The 23,261-nt window shown below is 48.6% G+C and overlaps 1 protein-coding gene across 2 annotated transcripts in view; it reads right to left on the reverse strand.

The window, feature by feature from the left end:
- Positions 1–23,261, reverse strand: part of SMYD5 (SMYD family member 5) — a 32,098-nt gene continuing 8,837 nt past the window's right edge. For both annotated transcript variants that reach the window (XM_061583587.1, XM_061583586.1), the window contains exons 3-13: positions 22,793–22,929; positions 21,375–21,496; positions 16,911–16,980; positions 14,267–14,371; positions 13,802–13,864; positions 10,565–10,635; positions 8,775–8,881; positions 6,895–6,951; positions 6,690–6,784; positions 1,376–1,446; positions 1–543 (exon numbers count right to left, since the gene is read on the reverse strand). In XM_061583587.1, coding sequence (XP_061439571.1) covers positions 390–543; positions 1,376–1,446; positions 6,690–6,784; positions 6,895–6,951; positions 8,775–8,881; positions 10,565–10,635; positions 13,802–13,864; positions 14,267–14,371; positions 16,911–16,980; positions 21,375–21,496; positions 22,793–22,929 — 1,052 coding nt within the window. In that variant the 3' untranslated portion in view covers positions 1–389. The remainder of the gene's footprint in view (positions 544–1,375; positions 1,447–6,689; positions 6,785–6,894; positions 6,952–8,774; positions 8,882–10,564; positions 10,636–13,801; positions 13,865–14,266; positions 14,372–16,910; positions 16,981–21,374; positions 21,497–22,792; positions 22,930–23,261) is intronic.

Below are 23,261 nucleotides of genomic sequence, written 5' to 3' on the forward strand. Positions count from 1 at the left end.
TTTGCATTGCAAATCATTTTACTGTACACAGGCATATAGAGAAACAGCTGCTGAGGGATCTTTCCCCCCAGTCTGTGTGTGTGTGTTGCGTCTGGGGGAAATGCCCTGTGGCAAATGTGGTGAAGAACCAGCCCTGTCTGGGCACAGCTCGGGGTTAAGAGTGCAGATACAATGGAGAGAGAGAGAGGAGCCCAGGGTCAGGGACAGACTTGCTGGGAGGCACTACCAGCAGCGGGGCCAGGCTTTTTTGCCTCCAGTGCCCTGCTTTGGGAAGTCTTAGCCCTTTCCTCTGCTGCTAGCACAAGCCACTCATGGTCCGGGAACCTGCATCGGCAATAAGCACCATTGCCTTTAACGAGAAGCCTCCACTATAGAAAAGACCCCCAGGGTCAAACGTCCGTCATTTCGTCCTCCAGCTCCGCATCATCCGGCTCCCCTTCGGCAGCTTCATCGTCCTCCTCCTCTTCCTCCTCTGATGTCACGTCTGGATCGTTGGCTTGAGCCAGGCACTTGGGGCAGGAGCAGACGAACAGGTAATTTTCCCTGTGGCGAGATGAGGAGGAGAAGGAGGTTTGCGGCAACCATGATGATGATGATGATTACTTGCCTGACACATAAGGAGTCTCCAAGCGACATACAAAAGTTTAAAAGCAGAAAGCATGGTACAAATCAAAAAACAACAATCCAGAAATGTATTACATTTGAATTTATAATACAAAAACACATTACAACAAAAAGTAATGAAAATCTACTGTATATTTTGGCAAGTTGTTTGTTCACTATGCCTTTGGACATCTCTTAATATACGATAACTGAATTTTGCATGATGGTTCTTGAGATTAAGGGGCAGGTTTTCGTCTATGTCTGGATACAACTGGATGCCACTTTGAATCAAGCGGGCGGACTGAAGTTCTCAGAACTGCACTGATTGTAACTGCAGGTTGAAGACCAGGAGATAACAGAGACCAGAGCGGACGCAGCGCTAAGAACCATTTTGCACCAACGGTTGCTGCATCAAATATGCAAACTCCCTTAGTGTGACTATTGTGCCCTGCTGCCCCTTAGAACCGGCAACCCCTCTGGGAAAACCTGCACGGTGCCACCTCTTCCTTTCGTCAAATCCCATGTCTTCTGTTCAAGTTAAGCCTTTAGTCTAGACTGGAGTTGGGATAGCCAAGCCTGGGGGCCACAGGCGGCTCTCCAGGCCTTTCTAACTGGCTGTCGGAACATTCCCCAGGGCACACCCTCCTCTGGCTCTGCTTTTGCGCTCTCCTCGAGTGCTTTCGCTTGACTGGAAATGTGTCTTTGAACAGTGACCTGCCCTGTCCCAACGCCCTGTTGGCATCTGTTGGCACGCAACCCCGGCCAGGCTTACCGGAGCGTCTTGTGACGGCTGTGGCGGCTTCGCTCCCGTTGGCAACAGTCTAAGTAGCTGATGCAGATCTCCTGTTCAGACAAAAGCCATCGTGCGGGTTGAAGGCAAAGGCAGGCTACGAAGGTCAACCCCAAATAGACAGAGATGCTGAATGGTATACAACCGGGGCACAAAACCTCAGGCCTGGGCACCTTCCTCAAGTGCCTGGGCCTACAAGTGTCCTTCAACTGCAATAATGCCTCTTGCTTGCCTTGGTAAGAGGATGGAGAGAAGTGTGTTTGGGTGTAAAAGTCTCTGAATTTTGCATGGCTGGAATGGGGCCCGCTGTACAAAGGGCCTGCCAACTGTTATCTCTAGATCCACCTACTTTTGCCTCTGCCGCTGCCCGTGACTGGTTACGTCTCCTCACCCACACACACGTACGCCCATGAAGGAAGGCAGCCCTTGAGCTGAAAAATGTTCCCCAACCCTGGTTTACAAAGTGATTTCCAACATGGCCTGCTGCAATCTCCCCTTGTGCCCCCCGCTTTCCAAGCTCCATGCACACATGCTGGTGTCCTGTGCCCTCTAGGAAATCTTTTCCGTCCCTCCATCTGAAAACACTTCAGGAACAGTTCTAAAAGTTCTCAAGGAGAAGAAAAGGTTCAGAAGAGGGCAACCAGAATGATCAAGGGGATGGAGCGACTCCCTTACGAGGAGAGGTTGCAGCATTTGGGGCTTTTTAGTTTAGAGAAAAGGCGGGTCAGAGGAGACATGATAGAAGTGTATAAAATTATGCATGGCATTGAGAAAGTGGATAGAGAAAAGTTCTTCTCCCTCTCTCATAATACTAGAACTCGTGGACATTCAAAGAAGCTGAATGTTGGAAGATTCAGGACAGACAAAAGGAAGTACTTCTTTACTCAGCGCATAGTTAAACTATGGAATTTGCTCCCACAAGATGCAGTAATGGCCACCAGCTTGGATGGCTTTAAAAGAAGATTAGACAAATTCATGGAGGACAGGGCTATCAATGGCTACTAGCCGTGATGGCTGTGCTCTGCCATCCTAGTCAGAGGCAACATGCTTCTGAAAACCAGTTGCCGGAAGCCTGAGGAGGGGAGAGTGTTCTTGCACTTGGGTCCTGCTTGCGGGCTTCCCCCAGGCACCTGGTTGGCCACTGTGAGAACAGGATGCTGGACTAGATGGGCCACTGGCCTGATCCAGCAGGCTCTTCTTATGTTCTTAAACGTGACCTCTGACCACTTTTGTCTCTAGCCAGTTATGTACACCTCCCCCACACCCACACCCACCCACTTGACTGCAAGCAACATGTCGCATCACACCAGTCCTGCCAATGGTGTTGTGCAACTGACACACAACACGCCTCCTCGTTGTAAAAGGGACACCACCATTTCTTACAGGTGGTGTATATATTTGTGTACCGTACAGTATGTCGCTGCATGCTTGGAAAAAAATGGAAAGGCAAGCGGCTGGTGTTTGCTTAAATAAATAAAAAATAAATTTCCAGGCATAAGAACTGAGTCTTGACTCAGTGCAATGCATGGGGGGGGGGCTGGCACCCTGGCCAAATTTTGAGAAGTAGTTTGATTTATAATATAATAATAATAAAATTTTATTTTTAGGCCGCCTATCTGCCCGAATAATCGGCCACTAATTAAAATTAATTAATTAATTAATTAAAATTTAAGATACATCATATAAACATACAATTTTAACATCAATCTTCAATTAACAACCCACCCACATCTGTATACTGTAAAAACTAAAACTAACTTGGGAGCCTATATGCCCGCTGAAATAGCCAAGTTTTTAGTCCTTGGCGGAAACCTACCAGGGAGGGGGCATGGCGAAGATCGTATGGCAAAGAATTCCAGAGGGTGGGGGCCACAACCGAGAAGGCCCTCTCTCTGGTCCGCACCAGCCTAGCTGTTTTAACTGGTGGGACCGAGAGAAGGTCTTGTGAGGCAGATCTTGTTAGGCAGCATATTTGATGATGCTGGAGGCGTTCCTTTAGATAAACTGGACCGAAACCGTGTAGGGCTTTAAAGGTTAAAACCAACACCTTGAATTGGGCTCGGTAAACAACTGGTAGCCAGTGCAGATCTTTTAAGACTGGAGTAATATGATCCCGGTGGCAGCTGTTCTTAATCAACCGTGCTGCCGCATTCTGTACCAGTTGTAATTTCCGGACCGTCTTCAGGGGTAGCCCAACGTAGAGCGCATTACAGTAGTCTAAGCGAGAGGAGACCAGGGCATGCACTACCCGTGGGAGCAGATGGACCGGAAGGTAGGGTCGCAGCCTCTGTATCAGATGTAATTGATACCATGCTGCCCGGCTCACTGCTGATATCTGAGCCTCCATGGACAGCTGGGAGTCAAGAATGACCCCAAGGCTGCGAACCTGGTCCTTCAAGGGCAACCTAACCCCATTCAGGACCAGGTCAATATCTCCCACTCTTCTCTTGTCTCCCACAAGCAGTACCTCGGTCTTGTCGGGGTTCAGTTTCAGCCTGTTTCCTCCCATCCATTCACTTACGGACTCCAGGCACTTGGAAATGGTATCCACAGCCAACTCCGGTGAGAACTTAAAAGAGAGATAGAGCTGAGTGTCATCCGCATATTGGTGACACTGCAGCCCAAATCTCCTGATGATCGCCCCCAGCGGCTTTACATAGATGTTAAACAGCATGGGAGAGAGGATAGAACCCTGTGGCACACCACAATTGAGAGGCCAAGGGTCTGAAACCTCCTCTCCCAATGCCACCCACTGATGCCTGTTCGAGAGATAGGAGTGGAACCACCGTAAAACAGTGCCCCCAATTCCCATTCCCTTCAGGCGATCCAAGAGGATACCGTGGTCAACAGTATCGAAAGCCGCTGAGAGATCCAGGAGGACGAGGAATGTGTATTCTCCCCTATCCAACGCCCTCCTCAAATCATCCACCAGAGCGACCAAGGCTGTTTCAGTGCCATGTCCAGTCCTGAAGCCCGATTGGAATGGATCTAAATAATCTGTTTCCTCCAAGTGTGTCTGTAACTGTTTGGCCACCACGCGTTCAATCACCTTGCCCAAGAATGGTAAGTTAGAGACTGGGCGAAAGTTGTTTAAATCTTGGGGATCCAAGGAGGGTTTCTTTAAGATGGGCTTTATTACCGCCTCCTTGAGGGCAGATGGTAATGCACCCTCTTCCAAGGAAGCATTTACCACCGCCTTGATCCCTTCGCACAGTCTCTCTTTGCAGCCCACAATGAGCCACGTGGGGCAAGGGTCAAACAAACAAGTGGTCGGTCTCACAGTAGAGAGCACCTTGTCCACTTCCTCAGAGGGAAGAGGCTGAAACCGATCGCACTGGACCGGATCGCAACTGATCGCCTCTGGCCCGCTTCCTGTGTCCACGGCGTGTGGAATTATGCTCTTCAGGCAATCGATTTTATCAGCAAAATGTTTTGCAAATGCGTCACAGGAGGCTTTAGAGTGCTCCATGGGTTCCTGGGCAGCTGGACCGACCAGGCTTCGGACCACTTGGAACAACCTCCTGGGACAACATTCTGCGGATGCAATAGAGGCAGCAAAGAAGCCCCTCTTTCCTGCCTTTGTTGCCACTTGGTAGGCTGCTATTGCTGCTCTAACCAGTGTCCGATCGTCCTCGGAGCGAGACTTCCGCCACCGGCATTCTAGTCGTCTCACCTTCTGCCTCAGCCCCCGCAACCGTGGTGTATACCACGGTGCGGTTTGAGTTCTATTCAGGGGGAGAGGACGTTTCGGAGCCACCCGGTCTATTGCCCCGGTGAGCACCCTATTCCACTCTGTCACCAAGGTTTCGACCGGGCGGCCTTCAGACAGCTCCAGATCTCCCAGCACCTTCAGGAATCCATCTGGCTCCATCAGGCATCTGGGGCGGACCATCCGAATAGGTCCCTGTCCCCTGCAGAGGGTGTGCGTCAATAAGAGGCCCATTTTCACCGGATAGTGATCTGACCATGACACGGGGTACAAAGAGATGACCCCCATTTTCAGAGCACTACCTCCCCCCCCCCCGAGATAAATACAAGGTCGAGAGCATGACCGGCTACATGGGTGGGCCCAACATTACTAAGGTGCAGTTCCCAGGAAGTCATGGTTTCCATGAAACCCCGAGGGGCTCCTATGAGAGCCACCTCGGCGTGCAGGTTAAAATCCCCCAGAACCAAAAGGTTGGGGGAAAGAACCCGCATGCGCGAGACAACCTCCAGCACCTCGGTCAGGGAGTCTACTGTGCAGCGGGGCGGGCGGTACACAAGGAGAATCCCTAGACTGCCCTTTGGGCCCAACCTCCAGTACATGCAATCAACAAACTTGGTCTCGTGGAGAGGGGGTCTGGCAAAAATCAAGGACCCCCAATAAATAACTCCCCCTCCCCCTCCCCGCCTACCAATCCTCGGCTGCTGCGCGTACTGGAAACCGGCTGGACACATGGCCTCGAGCACAGGAGCTGATTTAATGCAATGGACTGATTATATCAGCCGAAATACACAGCTGGGGGGGGGGGGAAACACACACACTCTCTCTCTGCCAGTCTCAGTAGAATCATAGAATGGTTGAGTTGGAAGGGGCCTATAAGGCCATCAAGTCCAACCCCCTGCTCAATGCAGGGATCCAAATCATAGTAGTTCCTAAACTACTATGAAGGAGCTATGAGAAATGAACTAAACCTAGGAAGCGACCTTAAGCCTGATTAAGCTGTTTGGCCATCTAGCTTAGGGCTGGCTAATGGCTTTTTTGGGCAAAGGGCCACACTGACTCATGTGCAACCCTCCAGGGCAGCACGTCAAAGGAGGTGTGGCTGAAGTGTAAAAGTGGGTATGGCACAAAAAGTAAAAATAAAGAACAAATTTTGGAGGGTCGGGAGAGGGAGGACTGAGCTGGCAATGGTAGGTGGGAGTTGTAGTCCAAAACATCGGGAGGGCCCAAGGATGCAGAACACTGACTCAGACCATACCAGGCTGGATGAACGTAATCATCTGCCCTGGATTTTTATATGTTCGTAAGTGATGCTGCGGTCCGCTTGGAAGCACAGCTGTGTGGAGGGTACTCAGAAATGGCTCCTACCATGAACTGTTTGTCCTTCATGTTTTGGCCATTTGCACCAAGACACTTCCAAACCACACAGCAAAAAGAAGGGGAGGAGATGGGGAGGAAAGCCAGTGGCACTGGGACGCAATGGGGGGAAAAAATCCCCCAAACCACCTTGAAGGGACAGATTTCAAGAAGAGCTCACGTGAGGCCCAAGAACTTGGCCAGGGAAGAACTCTCTCCAGCGCCCCCTCTCACCTCTCCTGACCTGATATCCTCCAGAGCCGTCAGGTGCAGGAGAAAACTGTTGTCAGGGAATGAGGTCTCGGCGTTGGGAATGCAGCTGTGGTTACCTGCAGAAGGAAGGGAGCAGAGTTACTGTCAGCATCAAGGAGCTGGCCCTGTGTGATCATCCGTTCCTGCTGAAAGCTCTCGGGCAGGTGATTCCTTCTCTGTTACTTACAGCAACTCTGCAGCACGTAGAGGCCAGAACCTTCACAATTCAGGAACTCCCCTGTCTCTAAATCAAAAGAGAGACAGACAGAGAGAGAGAGACAGAGAGAGAGGCAAAGTTGGTTTCTTGACAATTCTCTCCTTCCAAAAGAAAAACAAAACCAAAACCAGGAATCGGGCACAGGATGAAGAGAGAGAGATTAAGTTTGTCTCCCTCTCCCACTAAAGCTAGACGAGTGACAGGGAACTTGTGGCCCCCCAGATGTTGCTCAACAACTCCCACCTTCCCTAACCACTGGGCAAGCTGGCTGGGGTTGGTGGGAGTTGAGAGTCCAACAGCATCTGGAGGGCCACAGATGTTCCCCATACCCTGTGCTAGACCCTGGAGCCAGTCAATGGGACAGAGTGGCAGTCAGTTCAAGACAGGCACAAGGGGTCACCCAGCAGCAGCTATCAGTCTGCGGGAGAGGGGGAGAGCGAGAGCAAGATGGGATGGCGGGGCAGGGCCTCTCCTTCGGTTCAGGTGATGGGCCAGCACCTCTTGGCTTCTAATCTCCTTGAATGCTTTCCATTCCAGCGGGCCTCTAGAAGAATTCTGTAACTAAGAACTAATGTCCAAGTTTGCTTCCCCCCCTCCTTTCACCCTATCCCGTTTCCTTTTGTGCCGTGTCTTTTATTAACAGGCTCCTGCTGGAAGGAAGGGTGGGATATAAATCAAATAATAAATAAATTAATTAATTAACAGGAAGACAGGGACAGTCTTATTTTTGATATTTGTAAGCAGTCCTGAGAGCTTTTTTTGGGCAGAAATGTGGGGCAAATATGCTTTAAAAAATAACAATTATTATTGTTCCCACGGATTGTGAATGCAATGGCCCAAATTTATACCTTTTTTAGGTTTAATTTTAATTTTCATTCAGTTTCCCCCCCTCTACTTCCTTATTTCTTCCATTGAGGACCTTCTCTCCTTCCCACCAACGAAAACAGCTAGGTTGGCGGGGACAAGAGAGAGGGCATTTTCAGTGGCGGCCCCCACTCTCTGGAACTCCCTCCCGTGTGATCTTCGCCATGCCCCTTCCCTGAATGTATTCCGCCAAGCTTTGAAGACCTGGCTCTTCAGACAGGCCTTTGGGACTTACGGGGAGGGTTAAATTTTTACGACCAATAGCCTACTACTCTGTACTGGAACTGTTTTATTGTTTTCTTGTTATATTGTATTTTATGATGTATTTTATTATGATGTAATGTATTGTTGTTAAATTGTACGTCGCCTAGAGTGGCCATTGGCCAGATAGGCGACCCACAAATTAAATTATCATTATTATTATTATTATTATGTTACTGAATTATATGTTTTAGACTGAAAAATAATAATATATAAGCAAGCAAGGAATTCTTCATATAATGCATTACTAACTTACAGAATTCCTTGCTGCCAAGTTGTGGTCGTGGCCCCTGGCTTTGAAAGGAGATTAGACAAATTCTTGGAGGAGATCTAGCTGACAGCCATTGGTAAATGAAGCCTCTATGTTCAGGGGCAGGTTTCCTGAATGCCAGACGCTGGGTGGGTAGGGCAACAGTGGGGGGGGGCTGCCTTCAATCCCTGCGTGTGGGCTTTCTGGAAACATTTGGTGGGCTGCCACAAGAAAAAGTGGACTAGACGGATGTTTGGCCTGATCCAGCAAAGCCCACCTTGTGCTCTCTAAGGTGAAATGGGCTTGTATATGCGCCATCCACCGACTCAACACGTCAGCATCCTTCCGCGTTCCTTGAGAGGCATAGGAGCATGCCACCTCCAACGGCCACCTAGCACCGGACAACTCCCACCAATGAAGGCAGTGCCACCCTGAGACTTTTCCCAGGTTCCTCAGAGTCCTCTCCTTCACTGACCTCTTTCAATGTCCTTGTAGAGCTGGTCTATGAAGGCGTCTAACTGCTCTCGCTCTTGAGGGGGCAGCTCTAAGGCGTCGCAGGCGTGGACCCATTGGCTCAACGAGCTGGGGAAAACCAAAACAGGCATTTATTTCCTGTATTTATATAGCCTGCCTCTCTAGGGTGCCACCACCAAGAGTGCCCTCTTCCTTGGAGCCACTGGGCTGACTTAACTCACCAGGGGCAATCGAAGGAGGACCTCTGAAGCGGGGGTTGGGGAGAGAGAAGCCCACAAATCACATCAACTAGGCATTTATTTTGCACTTCAGAACATCCAAAGCGCTTCACAGTAATCCATACGATACCTCCTCCCCTTAAAACAGGGGTAGCCAACATACCAGGTGACCAGGGATTATGGGAGCTGTGATCCAAAAGCATCTGGAGGGCTATCCCAGCCTTAAAAGGTAGGCCAGGGGCCATTATGCCCATTTTGAAGATGAGGGAGAGAGACTGAGGTGGAGAGATGATGGCTTGCCTGAGGCTACCCAGTGAGTTCATGGCGGGTAAAGCTTGATTTCAACTGGGGACTATTCCTGCTCTCACTGTTAGCTGCTAAATCCCACTCACTGTAGGCAGGAACTGTGGCACCTACTGTGTGCCATGCAGTGACAGGCATGCCACCAGTGCCATAGAAAAAGGAACTGCCACAGTGGCATGGCAGTCCCACAAATGTGAGCAGCAGAGCATGTGGATTTCTGCGAGACTAAAATAGTGCTATAGAGCGCAAAGTGTGGTACGTAACAGGATATTCAGTGTCCGACATCCCCACTTCAAAAGGAACTCAGGATGGAAAGAATTTTCCCAGAATTCTTGGAGAGGTGCTGTTAGGCCTTGGCTGCATTCGGACAAAAAGCTAAAACGGTCTGCCGACCTTTTTTGGTAAAAGTGGGATCCTGTAGGGTTAATCTGAGCCTTGCAAAAGCACATAGAGCTGAAAGAGGAAGTGGGAAAGAGCGTCATTCTTTCAACTTCCTTTTCCAGCTCTATGCACTTTTCAAGGGAGAATACGGTAACTGCCCTTCTTCACCTCATGACCAAGGGGAGCAGTGAATGGGGGAATCTTAGAGGCTGCATGGGCATTGGGGGGAGGCCTCAAGGGCACCACTGTGCCCACGGGCACCATATTGGTGACCCCTGCACTAAACTGTAGTTTACGGCTATGTGAAAAAACCACTGATTTGTGCTATCTCTGTTCCTCTCTCTTCCTCTGATGTGGCCGTGAGGAGGAAACTTGAAGTATCCTTTCATTTTCAACTAACCACACAACTTGACATTTTGTCTGAACAGCACCAGCAGTTACTTTAAATGACGGTTTGTCCAAACCAGCCAGGTTCATAAGCCACAGTTTGAAAGTCAGCCTGTTTGGACAAACCATGGTTAAAACTAACTGTAGTTTGTCTCAGTTTGAACAAAATGAGGACACCAATACTGCAACCATCTAAAGGATACAAAATGAGTGAGTGTGCATATCCTCAGCTTCTCCTTGTCATGAGGAGGGGCAAAAAGCCACACACAGCACTGAAGCCCACCCACATGAAGATGCCAGTGGGGATTGAACCCAGGACCTTCTGCATGCAAGGCAGACGCTCTTCTGCCGAGCTATGGCCCTGAGCCTTTTGCACCCAGGCTGCAAAATGGGGATAATGACGACTGAGGAGCGTTCTGCAAAGCAATCCACACAAATCTTAACCAACCTACCAAGCCCCCAGGACAGTTCCAGAGAGAGGCAGAAATCCACTCGCACGTACCTCGTCCCTATTCCTTGGCCGTTGGTTCCGACGAGGGCAAACAATGACCGGAAGCCTTCTGGAGAGAACCACTGGCAGGAGAAGATGGTGAAGCAAAAGAGGGAAGCAGACCGAGACAGAGCCAATGAGGCACAGTCAGAGGCAACTCATTCACGTGTCACCCCCCTCCTCCTCCTCCCTGCTGAGTTCTACAAGGGCAACACTGAAAGATGTCAGACTGGCAGGCACGCGGGACAGAGCCTTTTCAGCTGTGGCCCCCAAGCTTTGGAATACCCTACCCCAAGAAACCCACTCTGCTCCCTCCTGGATGGTTTTCTGGAGACTTCTGAAAACAATCTTGTTCCAGAGAGCCTTTGGGAGGGACTGATGGGAGAGCCTGAGACTGTTTTTACGCTTTTCAATTTTTACTTTTTTAGTCCCTTAGTCCCACTCCCCTATATATATATATATATATATATATACATATATATACCCCTATATATACTAAGGCAGCCTTTCCCAATCAGTGTGCCTCCAGATGTTGTTGGACTACAACTCCCATCAGCCTCAGACAGCATTGCCAATGATCAGGAAAGATGGGAATTGTGGTCCAACAACATCTGGAGGCACACTGGTTGGGAAAGGCTGTACTAAGGTGTGGGACTACGACCTGGGAGACCAGGGTTCGAATCCCCACACAGCCACGAAGCTCACTGGGTGACCTTAGGCCAGTCACTGCCTCTCAGCCTCAGAGGGAGGCAATGATAACCCCCCCCAAATACCGCTTACCATGAAAACCCTATTTGTAGGGTCACCATAAGTTGGGATTGACTTGAAGGCAGTCCATTGCTATTTCGTAGCGAGGGGGGGTGTCTTGCAGAAAGTCCTCCTCCAGCTACAGTTGTGTTTTTAATTGTGCTTTTGTGGAGTAGTGGTTAGAGCACTAGACTATGACCTGGGAGACCAGGGTTCGAATCTCCACACAGCCATGAGGCTCCCTGGGTGACCTTGGGCCAGTCACTGCCTTTCAGCCTCAAAGGGAGGCAATGGTCAACCCCCTCTGAATATCGCTTACCATGAAGACCAGTTGCCATAAGCCAGAATCGACTTGAAGGCAGTCCATTTCCATTTCATATACGTATATATATATATATATATATATATAATTTTATGTATTTTAATTGTATTTTACAGCTGGTATAGCACAGTGGGAGGAGAGCCTGGCTGGGAGTCCAGAGTCTGTGAGTTCAAATCCCCGCTCGTGTCTCCTGGGTGTCAAGGGCCAGCTAAAGATCACCCCCACAGCGTTACATGCCCTGCCACCTGTGCAGCCGTGGGCAAGCTGCATAGTCCCAAGGAGCCCACTTGCCCTCCAGCTGGCAGTGGCGGACAGGGGAGGGGCTGGCTTGTGCAGCTGTGGCAAGCTGAGCAGGCCCTAGCCAGCTGGGGAGGACCAGCCTCAGAGGGAGGCAATGGGAAACCCCCTCTGAATACCCCTTACCATGAAATCCCTATTCAGAGGGTCACCATAAGTCAGGATCGACTTGAAGGCAGACCATCTCCATTTTTTCAATTGTATTTTATGTTTAATTTACTCTAATGTTTTTGTTTCTTATTGTGTACAGTTTTATTATGTATGTGTGCAATTTTATTGTAAGCCGCCTTGAGTGCCCTATTATAGAGCAGAAGGTTGGGACAGAAATATTTTAAATAAATAACAATAAAATAAGGAGGAAGCAGAAGCGGACAGCTAGCGCCATCCTCTGGACAGGCTGGAAGAAGGAAGGCGGGCAGCAGTATGCTGAGGGCAGACTAAGGCTGGTGGGGCAGGGCCCCTTTTGCCCTAATGGACTAGCCCTAGATGTGGGATCCAGAATCTCTAGTTTAATTGGCCAAGGCCAGAACAGCACTCTATGGCCAATGCAGACAGCAGAGACCTTGCTGGGAAAGCTTAACCAGACCAAAAAGAAAATATAGGGTGATGCAGTTTCATGGCATCACGACTCCGATGGGCTGAAGTTAACCAAGTGGCAACACGAGAACAGGCCTTTTCAGTGGTGGTTCCCAGACTGTGGAATGCTCTCCCCAGAGAGGTCTGCCTGGCGCCATCGCTATCAATCTTGAGGCACCACATGAACATGTTTTTATTCACCTAGGCGTTTTGCTGATAATTGGTGCTCATCTTTTAGTTGGGTGGGGTCGGGTGGGTCCTTGTTTTATGCTGTTGTTGGATGAGCACTTTTTGTGAAGAATGTGTTGTGTGTTTTATCTCTGGTGTATTTTAAATGTTATAGTAGATTCAAATACTGTAAGTCAAGTGTAGTAGGAAGTGACAATAAATAAACAAATACACAAATAAATAATTAGACAGGGATGGGGGCAACCAGAATGATCAAGGGGATGAAGCGACTCCCCTATGAGGAAAGGTTGCAGCATTTGGGGCTTTTTAGTTTAGAGAAAAGGCGGGTCAGAGGAGACATGATAGAAGTGTATAAAATTATGCACGGCATTGAGAAAGTGGATAGAGAAAAGTTCTTCTCCCTCTCTCATAATACTAGAACTCATGGACATTCAAAGAAGCTGAATGTTGGAAGATTCAGGACAGACAAAAGAAAGGACTTCTTCACACAGCTCATAGTTAAGCTATGGAATTCGCTCCCAGAGGAGGCAGTGATAGCCACCAACTTGGGTGGATTTTAAAGTGGATTAGACAAATTCATGCTCTCAATGGCTACTAGCCACGATGGCTACGCTCAGCCTCCATAGTTGGAGTCAGTGTGCTTCCAAATACTAGTTGCTGGAAACTGCAGGAGGGGAAGAGTGCTCTTTGCCCTCAGGTCCACCTTGCGGGTTTCCCACGGGCAAGTGGTTGGCCACTGTGAGAACAGGATGCTGGACTAGATGGGCTATTTGGCCTGATCCAGCAGGCTCTTCTTATGCAAACCTGCAACACGATGGCCTCACGTTTCTGGGGGAGAAGGAGAAAGGAACATGGGGCTGTAGGTGCTGGCCATGGAGTGCAGGTCCAGCTTCAGGTTCTGCCTTAGACGCCGAGGGCCTGCTCGGTTCAGAGGGGTGGGTAAGACAGCCCACTTGGCTGACTCAGGAGAAGACAAGCCCTTGAATCTTTCACTCCAGGAATTTGGAGGCCGAAAGTATTCAGCAGGTGAGGATCATAAAATGTTCCAGGAGAACATCTGTTCCAGCGCCTGCTAAATGGGGACCGAACTGCTCCCAGTTACAGAATGTTGGATTTACCCTGCTTAGATGGTCGTCGTACAGAGCATCTGTGAAGAGCACACGGAGGACTTCTAGCTGGTCCTGGAGGGGGAAGGGCAAAGGGAAAAGAAGCCATTCAATGTTGTTTAGTGCGAAAAAGAAAAAGGCCAGATGCTGTTCAGCAGGCTTCTCTAGCTCGGGGTCCAGCAGCTGTTTTGGACTTAAACTCCCACATTGAGCCATAGCTCACAAGTTGTTACCCGCGCTCCTCTCTGGAGTCATTAATGGCAAGAAACTTTTTAAAAATATAAATAAATAGAAAACTGAGATGCTCAGGAATCAAGATGCAAAATGCCAGGCTGGGTACATCAGCCACTGTGCACGCACAATGCAGACACACACACAGGATAACATGATGACCCCTTCGGTGACCGAAGGAAAGAAGGAAATCAACCCCAGAAGATCAACCCTTTGGAAGCTATCCATTTTCACAGGGGCCCTGACCTTAAATTTCTCTCCCAGGAGTTTGTGGACAATCTCCTCTTCCTCGTTGGCTGTTTTGCTGCAGAACTGAGAGAAGAGTTTGATCCACCAGTCTTTGTCTTTGGCCTGGAAGAAAGCAAAATAACTGAAATTATTTTTTATAATTGAAATGGCTGCCCATTTGCTACCGGGCCAAGTTCAAGGTTCTGGTTTTGGTGTATAGCTCGGGACCAGGATACCTGAAAGACTGTCTTATCCCTTATATACTCAGTCCATCACTGCACTCTGCAGGTGAGGGCCTCCTGCAGATACCATCTTATCAGGAGGTCCGTTCTGCTCAACATAGGAAGTGGACCTTTAGTGTAGTGGCACCAACCCTTTGGAATTCCCTCCCCTTAAATATCAGACAGGCGCCATCTCCATTATCTTTTTGGCACCTACTGAAGACTTTCCTCTTTCAACAAGCCTTTTAAGTTGAGACCTTATCCCGGTCTGCTTCTGTGCTGAAATTGCTTTTTAAGATGTTTTTAAACCTTTTTTTAAAAAACAATGTTTTTAAACCTTTTTTTAAAAAACAATGTTTTTAAACCTTTTTTAAAGATGTCTTCACAGCTTTTTTAAAAAAATGTTGTTAAAGTTGTTTTGTTTTAATGTATTTTAACGTCTGTTTTTATGATGTTTTAAAGTGTTTTTAGTGCTCCTGGGCTCCTGCTGGGAGGAAGGGTGGGATATAAATCAAATAATAAATAAATAAATAAATAAATAAAGCAGGGTTTCACTTCCCATTACATGAAGGGTGCGGAGACAGGCAGGCAACATGCATGGAGCCCAAAGCCTACTAATCAACCTAACCCGGATGGCTGCACTCTATCGCCACTGTCGGAGGCAGTATGCCTGGGTGCCAGTTGCTGGGAATCGCAAGGGGGGAGCTTCGCACGTGTGATGATGTATGTTACTCTGTCAGGTTCTGCTTGCAGGCCTCCCATAGGCATCTGGATGGCCTCTGCAAGAAGACATTGCTGGACTAGATGGGCCGCTGGCCTGATCCAGGAAGCTCTTCTTATGCTCTTAAGAAACAGCAACAGCATCTACTGAAGTGACCGGATTGGTTGAAAAGCCACCGGATCAGATCTGCTGGCTTTTCACAAAATGACACGGACATAAGTTTGCTTATTGCATAACCCTACAACAGTGGCTGTTTTCTCACCTTGATGCCGCGTTAGAAGTTAATTCTTGCCAAGCAGGATTCCTGCACCTTTGAAGGGCTAGCACTGCTACCGCACGGCTGCAAAGCCAGGCTTACCATGGAGGACACACTCTGGGGCAGGGATGGGGAATCTGTGGGGGCCCTCCAGATGCTGTTGGACTCCATTTCCCATCAGCCCCAGACAGGATGGCCGGTGGTCAAGGATGATGGGAGCTGGGTGTCTGGCAGCCCCTGCAGTGCCAAGGGCAGGTTCCTGGCTCCGCACCCCATGCAGCTGCAGCCTGGCCGGGCTAAGATGGATCCCAGAACAAAGGAACACAGGAAGGTGCCTTATTACTCAGTCAGATCATTGGCGGCACCTAGCTCAGTGCTGTCAACACTGACTGGCAGAGGCTTTCCAGGGTTTCAGGCAAGGGACACTCCCAGCACCAACTGAAGATGCCGGGGTTCGAACCTGGGACCTTGTGCATACAATGCCAGTACTGAGCTATGTCCTTAACAGAGACACCGTCTCCTGTCCTTCACCAGAGATGTCCTACTTTTCTAGAGGAAGGAAGGTATGGCATTGATCCACCATCACTCCACAGCTGTCTTCTGCTAGAGGTTCCTCACGGACTTTCCTTGCCATAGGGCAGAAGCAGACGCTGGATCTGACCCTTGCTGCTGTGCGGGTGATGTGAATAGGCAGCAACTATTTCCCCCCAGTATCTGACCATCAAGATATACTGCCATGGTACATGGAGGTTCCATTTAACAAGATATTGATAGGCCACACCTCTTCCATAATTTGTCTAATGGGGAGGACCTCTGTACCCCAGGCAAAATGTGGCCCTCCAGGCTTCTCCATCTGGCCCTTCTACTCTCCCTCTCCCAGGCCTTGCTCTGTGCTCTCCCCGAGTGCTTTCACCGGCTTAGAATGTGCCCGTGAATTGCAATAATGTCTTTTGTTTGCCTGTACGGAAGAGAGTGTGTAAACGTGTGTGGTGCACGTGTCAGTGGGACTGGTGGCTCTGTGACACTGGGGCAGCGGAATCTGCTCCAGGTTTTATCTAAACTTTGGAGGAGCTGAAGCACCTTAGATAGCTCCTCCAACGTTTAGACTAAAAGCCGGAGCAGATTCCATTGCCCCACTGACACGGAGCCACCCGGCGCCACTGGTGTGTGCGCGTGTATCTGTGTGTATGTCTGGCATTTGTATATCTGAAATGTAATCTAATGTATAAAGGTAAAAGTCACATCTGTTGATCTGCCCACCTCCAGAATGTGGCCCCCAGAAGGGCACCCAAGAAGGAATGCGGCCCTTGAACTGAGTGAGAGTTCCCAACCCTGCCCCAACCTTTTTATATGGTCACATAAGGCCGTAACCACCACTCCACTCCTTCTCACCATAGGCCACAGCTCTTGGTGAGACACTTTTCTCTACCAGCCCTCAATGGCAGCTGCTGCCCAAACACTCACCTGCTTGACGATAGCAACCATTCTGGCCATCAGCATGATGCTGGACGTCTCAGGGGGGTAATGGATGTTCCTAGGCATAAGGGAAGAACAGAAATGTCTTTTTCACAGAGCCACTGACCAAACAGCCCTCTGAGCCACAGATAGGGAAATGGTGGCCTTGCAGATGTTGTCAGAATCCAGCTCCTATCAGCCCCAACCAGCATCCCCAATGGCCAGGGATGATGAGGATGAGGAGTTGAAATCCAACATCAGCTGGAGGGCCGCAGGTTCCCCATCTGTGATTTCTCTGAAAGGCAATGGCATCGATCCACTTGGCTCTTGCAAAACTGGCCTATGCAATCCACAGCCCAGGTATTCCCGATCTCTATGTATGGATGTGAAAGTTGGACAGTGAAAAAAGCGGATAAGGGAAAAATCAACTCATTTGAAATGTGGTGCTGGAGGAGAGCTTTGTGGATACCATGGACTGTGAAAAAGACCAATAATTGGGTGTCAGAACAAACTAAACCAGAACTATCATTAGAAGCTAAAATGATGAAACTGAGGTTATCATAATGAGAAGACATAATTCCATAGAAAAGACAGTAACACTGAGAAAAACAGAAGGGAGTAGAAAAAGAGGAAGGCCAAACAAGAGATGGATTGATTCCATAAAGGAAGCCACAGACCTGAACTTCCAAGATCTGAACAGGGTGGTTCATGACAGATGCTATTGGAGGTCGCTGATTCATAGGGCCGCCATAAGTCGTAACTGACTTGAAGGCACATAACAACAACAACAAGAAAATAGCCCAGAATGACTCACGCTGGCAAGTAGGGCCACATGATGGAAGGGAAAGAGAAAACCCCACACACATATAGGAATGTAGGATTTCAAAGTGGGGCCTCTCCCAGCTTTTCCTGGAGAGACACCAAGGATGGAACCTGGGGTTTTTTGCATTGCAAAGAAGTTCCTCTTCCACTGAGTTACACCCTTCCCCTCCCCCCCTTCAATACGAGCAGATGAAGCTGACTTATACTAGCCAGATCCATCTAATAAAGACTTCCCCCAACCTGGTGCCCTCCAGATGGTTTGGACTGCAATTCCCATCAGCCCCAGCCAGCACAGCTGATGGGACTTGTAGCTCAAAACACCTGAATGGTACCAGTTTGGGAAAGGCTAAGCTACCCTGTCTGCTCCGACTGACTGGAGCTTTCCAAGGTGTCCTGCAGAGGAAGATTGTTAAGATTCTTTAAACCAGAAGTGCAAGGCGTTGGCCCTGGGCGCTTCTGAATGCAAAGCAGGCGCTCTGCCTTTTGAGAATTAGCCTTAATAAAATTGGTCTGCCAGCCACAATAATACAGCAATTGCCCTGACAATTCAGTAAAATAAAGGCATCATAAAACCAATCTCTCTCTCAGTTCCTCATAACAACATTCCACTATTGCAGGGGTCTCCAAACTGGTACACGAGCTTCATGCAGGAGGTCTAAGGTGTGCCTGTGGTGGAAGATGGGAGATGGCACATCATAGAATCACAGAAAAGTAGAGGTGGAAGGGGCCTATAAGGTCATCAAGTCCAACCCCCTGCTCAATCAGCCAAGCTGGATATTCATATTGATTGTTAACTGTATTCTTGCCGCTACTTGCATTTCCTATATTGCATTTTATGGGACTGCAATTGCTACAACAGGCAGAAAAACCTGTTGGTCCACCAAGACCCTCAAAGACCAACCATGCAGAGATAAATCTGATGACACATGGTACCCTTTTTTGGCATATGTCAAAAGAACTTTGCCCACTGTCTCCCTATCCGCTACTCATGTCTCTTTGTGGTGCAGTTATGTATCCAAGTCAGAGAACTAGATTTCTGTGACTATGAAGCAATGTGGGACAAAGGAGGCAACTTTCATGACTAACTGTAATTGCTCAGAAGAGTAAAATATAAATCTCCTAATATTTTGTAAACTAGGTAATTGTACTTTGTGACCCTGCTTCTGTTTTTTTTATAAAATTAATAATATTTTTAAAAACATTTTTTTCAAGCGGTCTGTGTGGGGGAAATGTTTAGGGACCACTACATTGTTATCTTGATGATATCTTTGGCAAACCTTCATCATTGCAAAATGGAGCTATCCCTTCTGTTAACACCACCTAGCAAACACCCCCTTTGGCAACAAATCTAGACCAGAGTTGGGATACCTCCAGCCCAAAACCTCTCCATCAGGGCCTGCTGGACACTTCTCACGACATGCACCTCACTGTTCTGGCTCCAACTGGCAAATGAGAGTACACAACACTCCTTTGCTTTGCCACCCAATCTGTTTCCATACGGGCTGAGGACACTTCCTCGGCGGCCAGTACAAATGCCAATCAGGCTGGAGAAACAGAGACCTCTGACCCTAGTAGAATCTAGCCCAAACATTGTTACTTTTTATTATTGTTGTTGGGATAAAAAAATCCTCAGCCAAAAAAAGGTTCCCAGAGTATCTGAGAGATATCAGTGAAGACTCATCATCTAAGAGACACGACCCAAAGGGAAAAGGCACTGGGAGGGAGAAGGAAAAAGCAAGCTCAGGCTCTCATTCTTATTATAGAGATCTTGTAGCGTGTAGCAGGAAATGGGGAAATTTGGAGAGAAGACAAAAGTTGCTGGTTATATGAAGAACCCTGCTGTGCCATATCTCTCCCTCTCCTATAGCCTGATGGAATGGTTGGTGTAGATGATATTTAGCTCTGATGTCCAGAGATGTGAAGATATGCAAAAAAACCTCGGAAAAATTGGGGGAAAAAAACAAAAATAAAAATGGTTTTTTTCCCATTCCCCTCCAACAGCTCTTTTATGAAAAATTGGGGGGGGGGAACCCACTTTGTTTCCCTAATTTTTCTGTTTGTTTTCTGCGTCTTCATTGATGTCACAGCGGAAAGAGCAGACCAATGGGTAACTGGGAAGGTTCTTCTACCATTCGGGCCAGGGCCAGGCATGACTGGCCCTGTGGGCACAAGCCTGCTCCGTGTCCACAGTGCCATACGCCCCAACAGCCCCTTCCGATACAAGTGGAGTGGGCCTTGCACCACCTACCTTCCGCATCAGTGTGCATGCCCTGCGCTGCATGCACACACATGCCATCATCCAAGATGGCTGCAGGGACATCTCTAAGGGGTTGACGCCCTCGCCGCCATCTTGGGTGTTGGCAGGCAGGCATGCACAGCGTGCAGGGCATTCACACTGATACGCTAAACACAACAGCTAGGTGAGGTCTCCGCTTGTATCAGTGTGTGTGTGTCCTGGAGCTCCCGCTCCTCTATCTGCAGAAGTGTCACGTCACATGACCTGACACTGCCACAGATTGTGGAGCGGAAGCTCCACCCTCCCACCCTAAAGAAGGGCCCTTCAGTGGCCCCTCCAGGCCACAAGGGCCCTCAGCCAGGGCCCAACCTGGCTGCCTGTTGGCGCTGGGCCTGACTCTGGCTCAGAGTGCCAGAACACATTTTACTACTGAGTTTTTGAAAGCAGCCATCCAGTACTACCTCCGGATAAGGTGAGAGACCTCCAGGTGGCTCATTTTTGCACATCTCTTCCCAAATCAGCTGGGTAGTAATATGAGCAGATTTCCAACTGAATTTTTGTCCTAAGACTGTCACCCGATTATAATGAAACTATAGCTGGTTAATTGTATGCATTTTAATCAATTAAACTGGCACATATTTACAATGAAGATGGAAAAAAAATCATTCTGAACCACAATGGGTTCAAATGACAAGAAAGGGGATTTTAACTAGATATTAGGAAGAACTTCCTAACAGTTCTAACTGCTCAATAGCTGAACAGATTTCATTGGATGGTGGTAAACTCTCTTCGGTAGAGGTTTCTAAGCAGAGGCTGGATTGCTACCTATCAGGGTTACTGTAGCAGCAAATGTCCTGCATTGGCAGAGGGGGTGGACTAGATGACCTCTGAGATACCTTCTAACTATTGGTTTTTTATTATTATTTTATTTGCAAATTTAACAAAGAGGGGGAAGAAAATGGTTATCAAATTAGAAATAATATAGAGTAACAAAAACCCACCACCAGCTCACTTTAAGGATACAATAACCATCAGTACATCCATGTTAGGTTAAACATAATATAAGCCTTCCAGGTGCCCAAACAGGTATCCACATGAAACTGATGTCCATAAGGAATATGTTCAAATGCAGCCAGGGACCTCTAGGATTCTAAAAGGCAGGGAGTATATTTTGTTTTCAGGTTATGCATGTAAACTTGTGGGTATTGGAGCAACAATAGTTGTTCTTTAAAATCCTGCTGCCTGATCCATTAGGGGGGTGGGTGCATCTTTTCAAAAGTTTTTAAAATTGGCTAATCTAACCAAAACAACACCGCAGCCTTATTCTCAGCCTGGCACCAAAAGAGCCCCTTCCATTAGTCCAAAATGGGGCCAGGAGGCCAAGGTCTCCACCACACGTAGCCAAAAGACTTTACCTCCAGGCCTCCTGTAGTTTGTTGAGGGGGTGTTTGGGGTCCTTCCTGGAAGGCCCCAGGCACAAAACCTGGTGATACTGCTCCCAGGCAACCTGCCGGCACTCTGAGCTGCAGTAATTCACCTACAGAATGAGAAGTGACAAAGCACAGATGTTAGCAAAGAAAGAACATCATTCATTCATTCATTGCATTTATATACCGCCCCATAGCTGAAGCTCTCTGGGCGGCTCACAACAATTAAGAACATTAAAAACAAGTATACAAATTTAACACTATACCAAATTAAAACCCATAAAAACCGATAGGCAAGCTAACAACACATGCTATTCAAATGCTGTTAAAATGCCTGGGAGAAGAGGAAAGTCTTGACCTGGCGCCGAAAAGATAACAGTGTTGGCACCAGGCACAACTCATCAGAAAGATCACTGCATAATTCAGGGGCCACCACTGACAAGCTTTGGCAAAGCTCTTAAACAGCCAGAGAAGAGAAAACAAACAGCATCCTGCGCGTAAAAAAAACAATGGCAACAATTCATTGCCGTTTGATTCACAGACGGGCGGGAAAACTTCAGGTATGGGGGCCAAATGTGGCCCTCCAGGCTTCTCCGTCTGGCTCTCGGAACTCTCCCTAGGCCATGCCCCTTGCTGGTCCTGTTTCACCCCCCTCTCCCAAGTGCTTCTTCCTGGCTGAAATTTGTACTTGAACCCTGACAATTCCTCTCGCTGACCTGGATGGAGGACAGAGAAAGGTGTGTGAGCGTATGCACTACTATACAAAGATAAAATTTACACTTGTTGCCCCACCCACTTTTGCCTCTAGCCCCGCCCACCACTGCCACCTGGCCCTCGAAGGGCTGCCCTGAAGGGAATGCGGCCCTTTGGCTGGAAAAGGTTCCCCACCCCTGGATTAGCAGGATATCTCTGCACGAGCGATTTTGAGCTAGGGTCGGGTTATGTGGAGTCACAGCCTCCAGGTGCTTTGCCCTACAGCCTTGTGGCTGGGCTCACTCACTCAAGCTTTCTAAGAGTGATCTGCAGCTACCCCATTGGCTCCTCTTCACAATCTGCGACACCATCATCAGAGCTTGGAAAAGTTACGTTTTCGAACTACAACTCCCATCAGCCCAATCCAGTGACCATGCTGGCTGGGGCCGATGGGAGTTGTAGTTTTAAAAAAGTAACTTTTCCAAGCTCTGCCGTCAACGTATGCAGCTCTTTAGAGGTGGGATGAGGAGCTGGATCCATCAGCCAGGCCAGATTCTCAGTGTCTCCACCCCCTGCAGGCAAATTATGACAGGTGGGCAGGCCCACCCACCTGCCAATCATGTCACAGTGATGCTAGGCAACCTGGTTTTGCCCCGTGTGGTGTGTGGTTATGCGCGTGCGCGCACACACACACACACACACACACAACTTACTTGGCAACTAGGGCAGTGCTGGTGCAGCTCCTTCCGGATGGCGCACTGCTCTGGATGAGGAAGGGCCTGAAATCTCCCCAGCAGCCTCTGCGCATTTTCTTCTGCGGTCTCCAACGCTCGCAAGCAGTGGTCACAGGCTGGTAGTGGGAGTGGGCAGAGAGAAAAAAGCCCAAAGGCAATGCTGTCTTTGCTAGAATATTTTCAACATTGATCCCAGAGATGGGAAACATCTGTGGCCCTTTTAAATGTTGCTGGACTACAACTCCCATCATCCTCGACCACCGGCCATGCTGCCTGGGGGCTGGTGGACGATGTGATTTCTTAGTTTTAAATCAATTGCAGTCACAGGGATTGGGTGGAGTCTTGAAAACATGTACCTCTGGTGTCAACGGCCAGGGGAAAAGAGCACTACAGAAACTATATCGTGAAGGTGCCAGCCACAGCTCTGGTGGGAGTCCAATAATAGTTG

This window comes from Rhineura floridana, chromosome 9 (genome assembly GCF_030035675.1).
Source record: "Rhineura floridana isolate rRhiFlo1 chromosome 9, rRhiFlo1.hap2, whole genome shotgun sequence".
Taxonomy (NCBI): domain Eukaryota; kingdom Metazoa; phylum Chordata; class Lepidosauria; order Squamata; family Rhineuridae; genus Rhineura; species Rhineura floridana.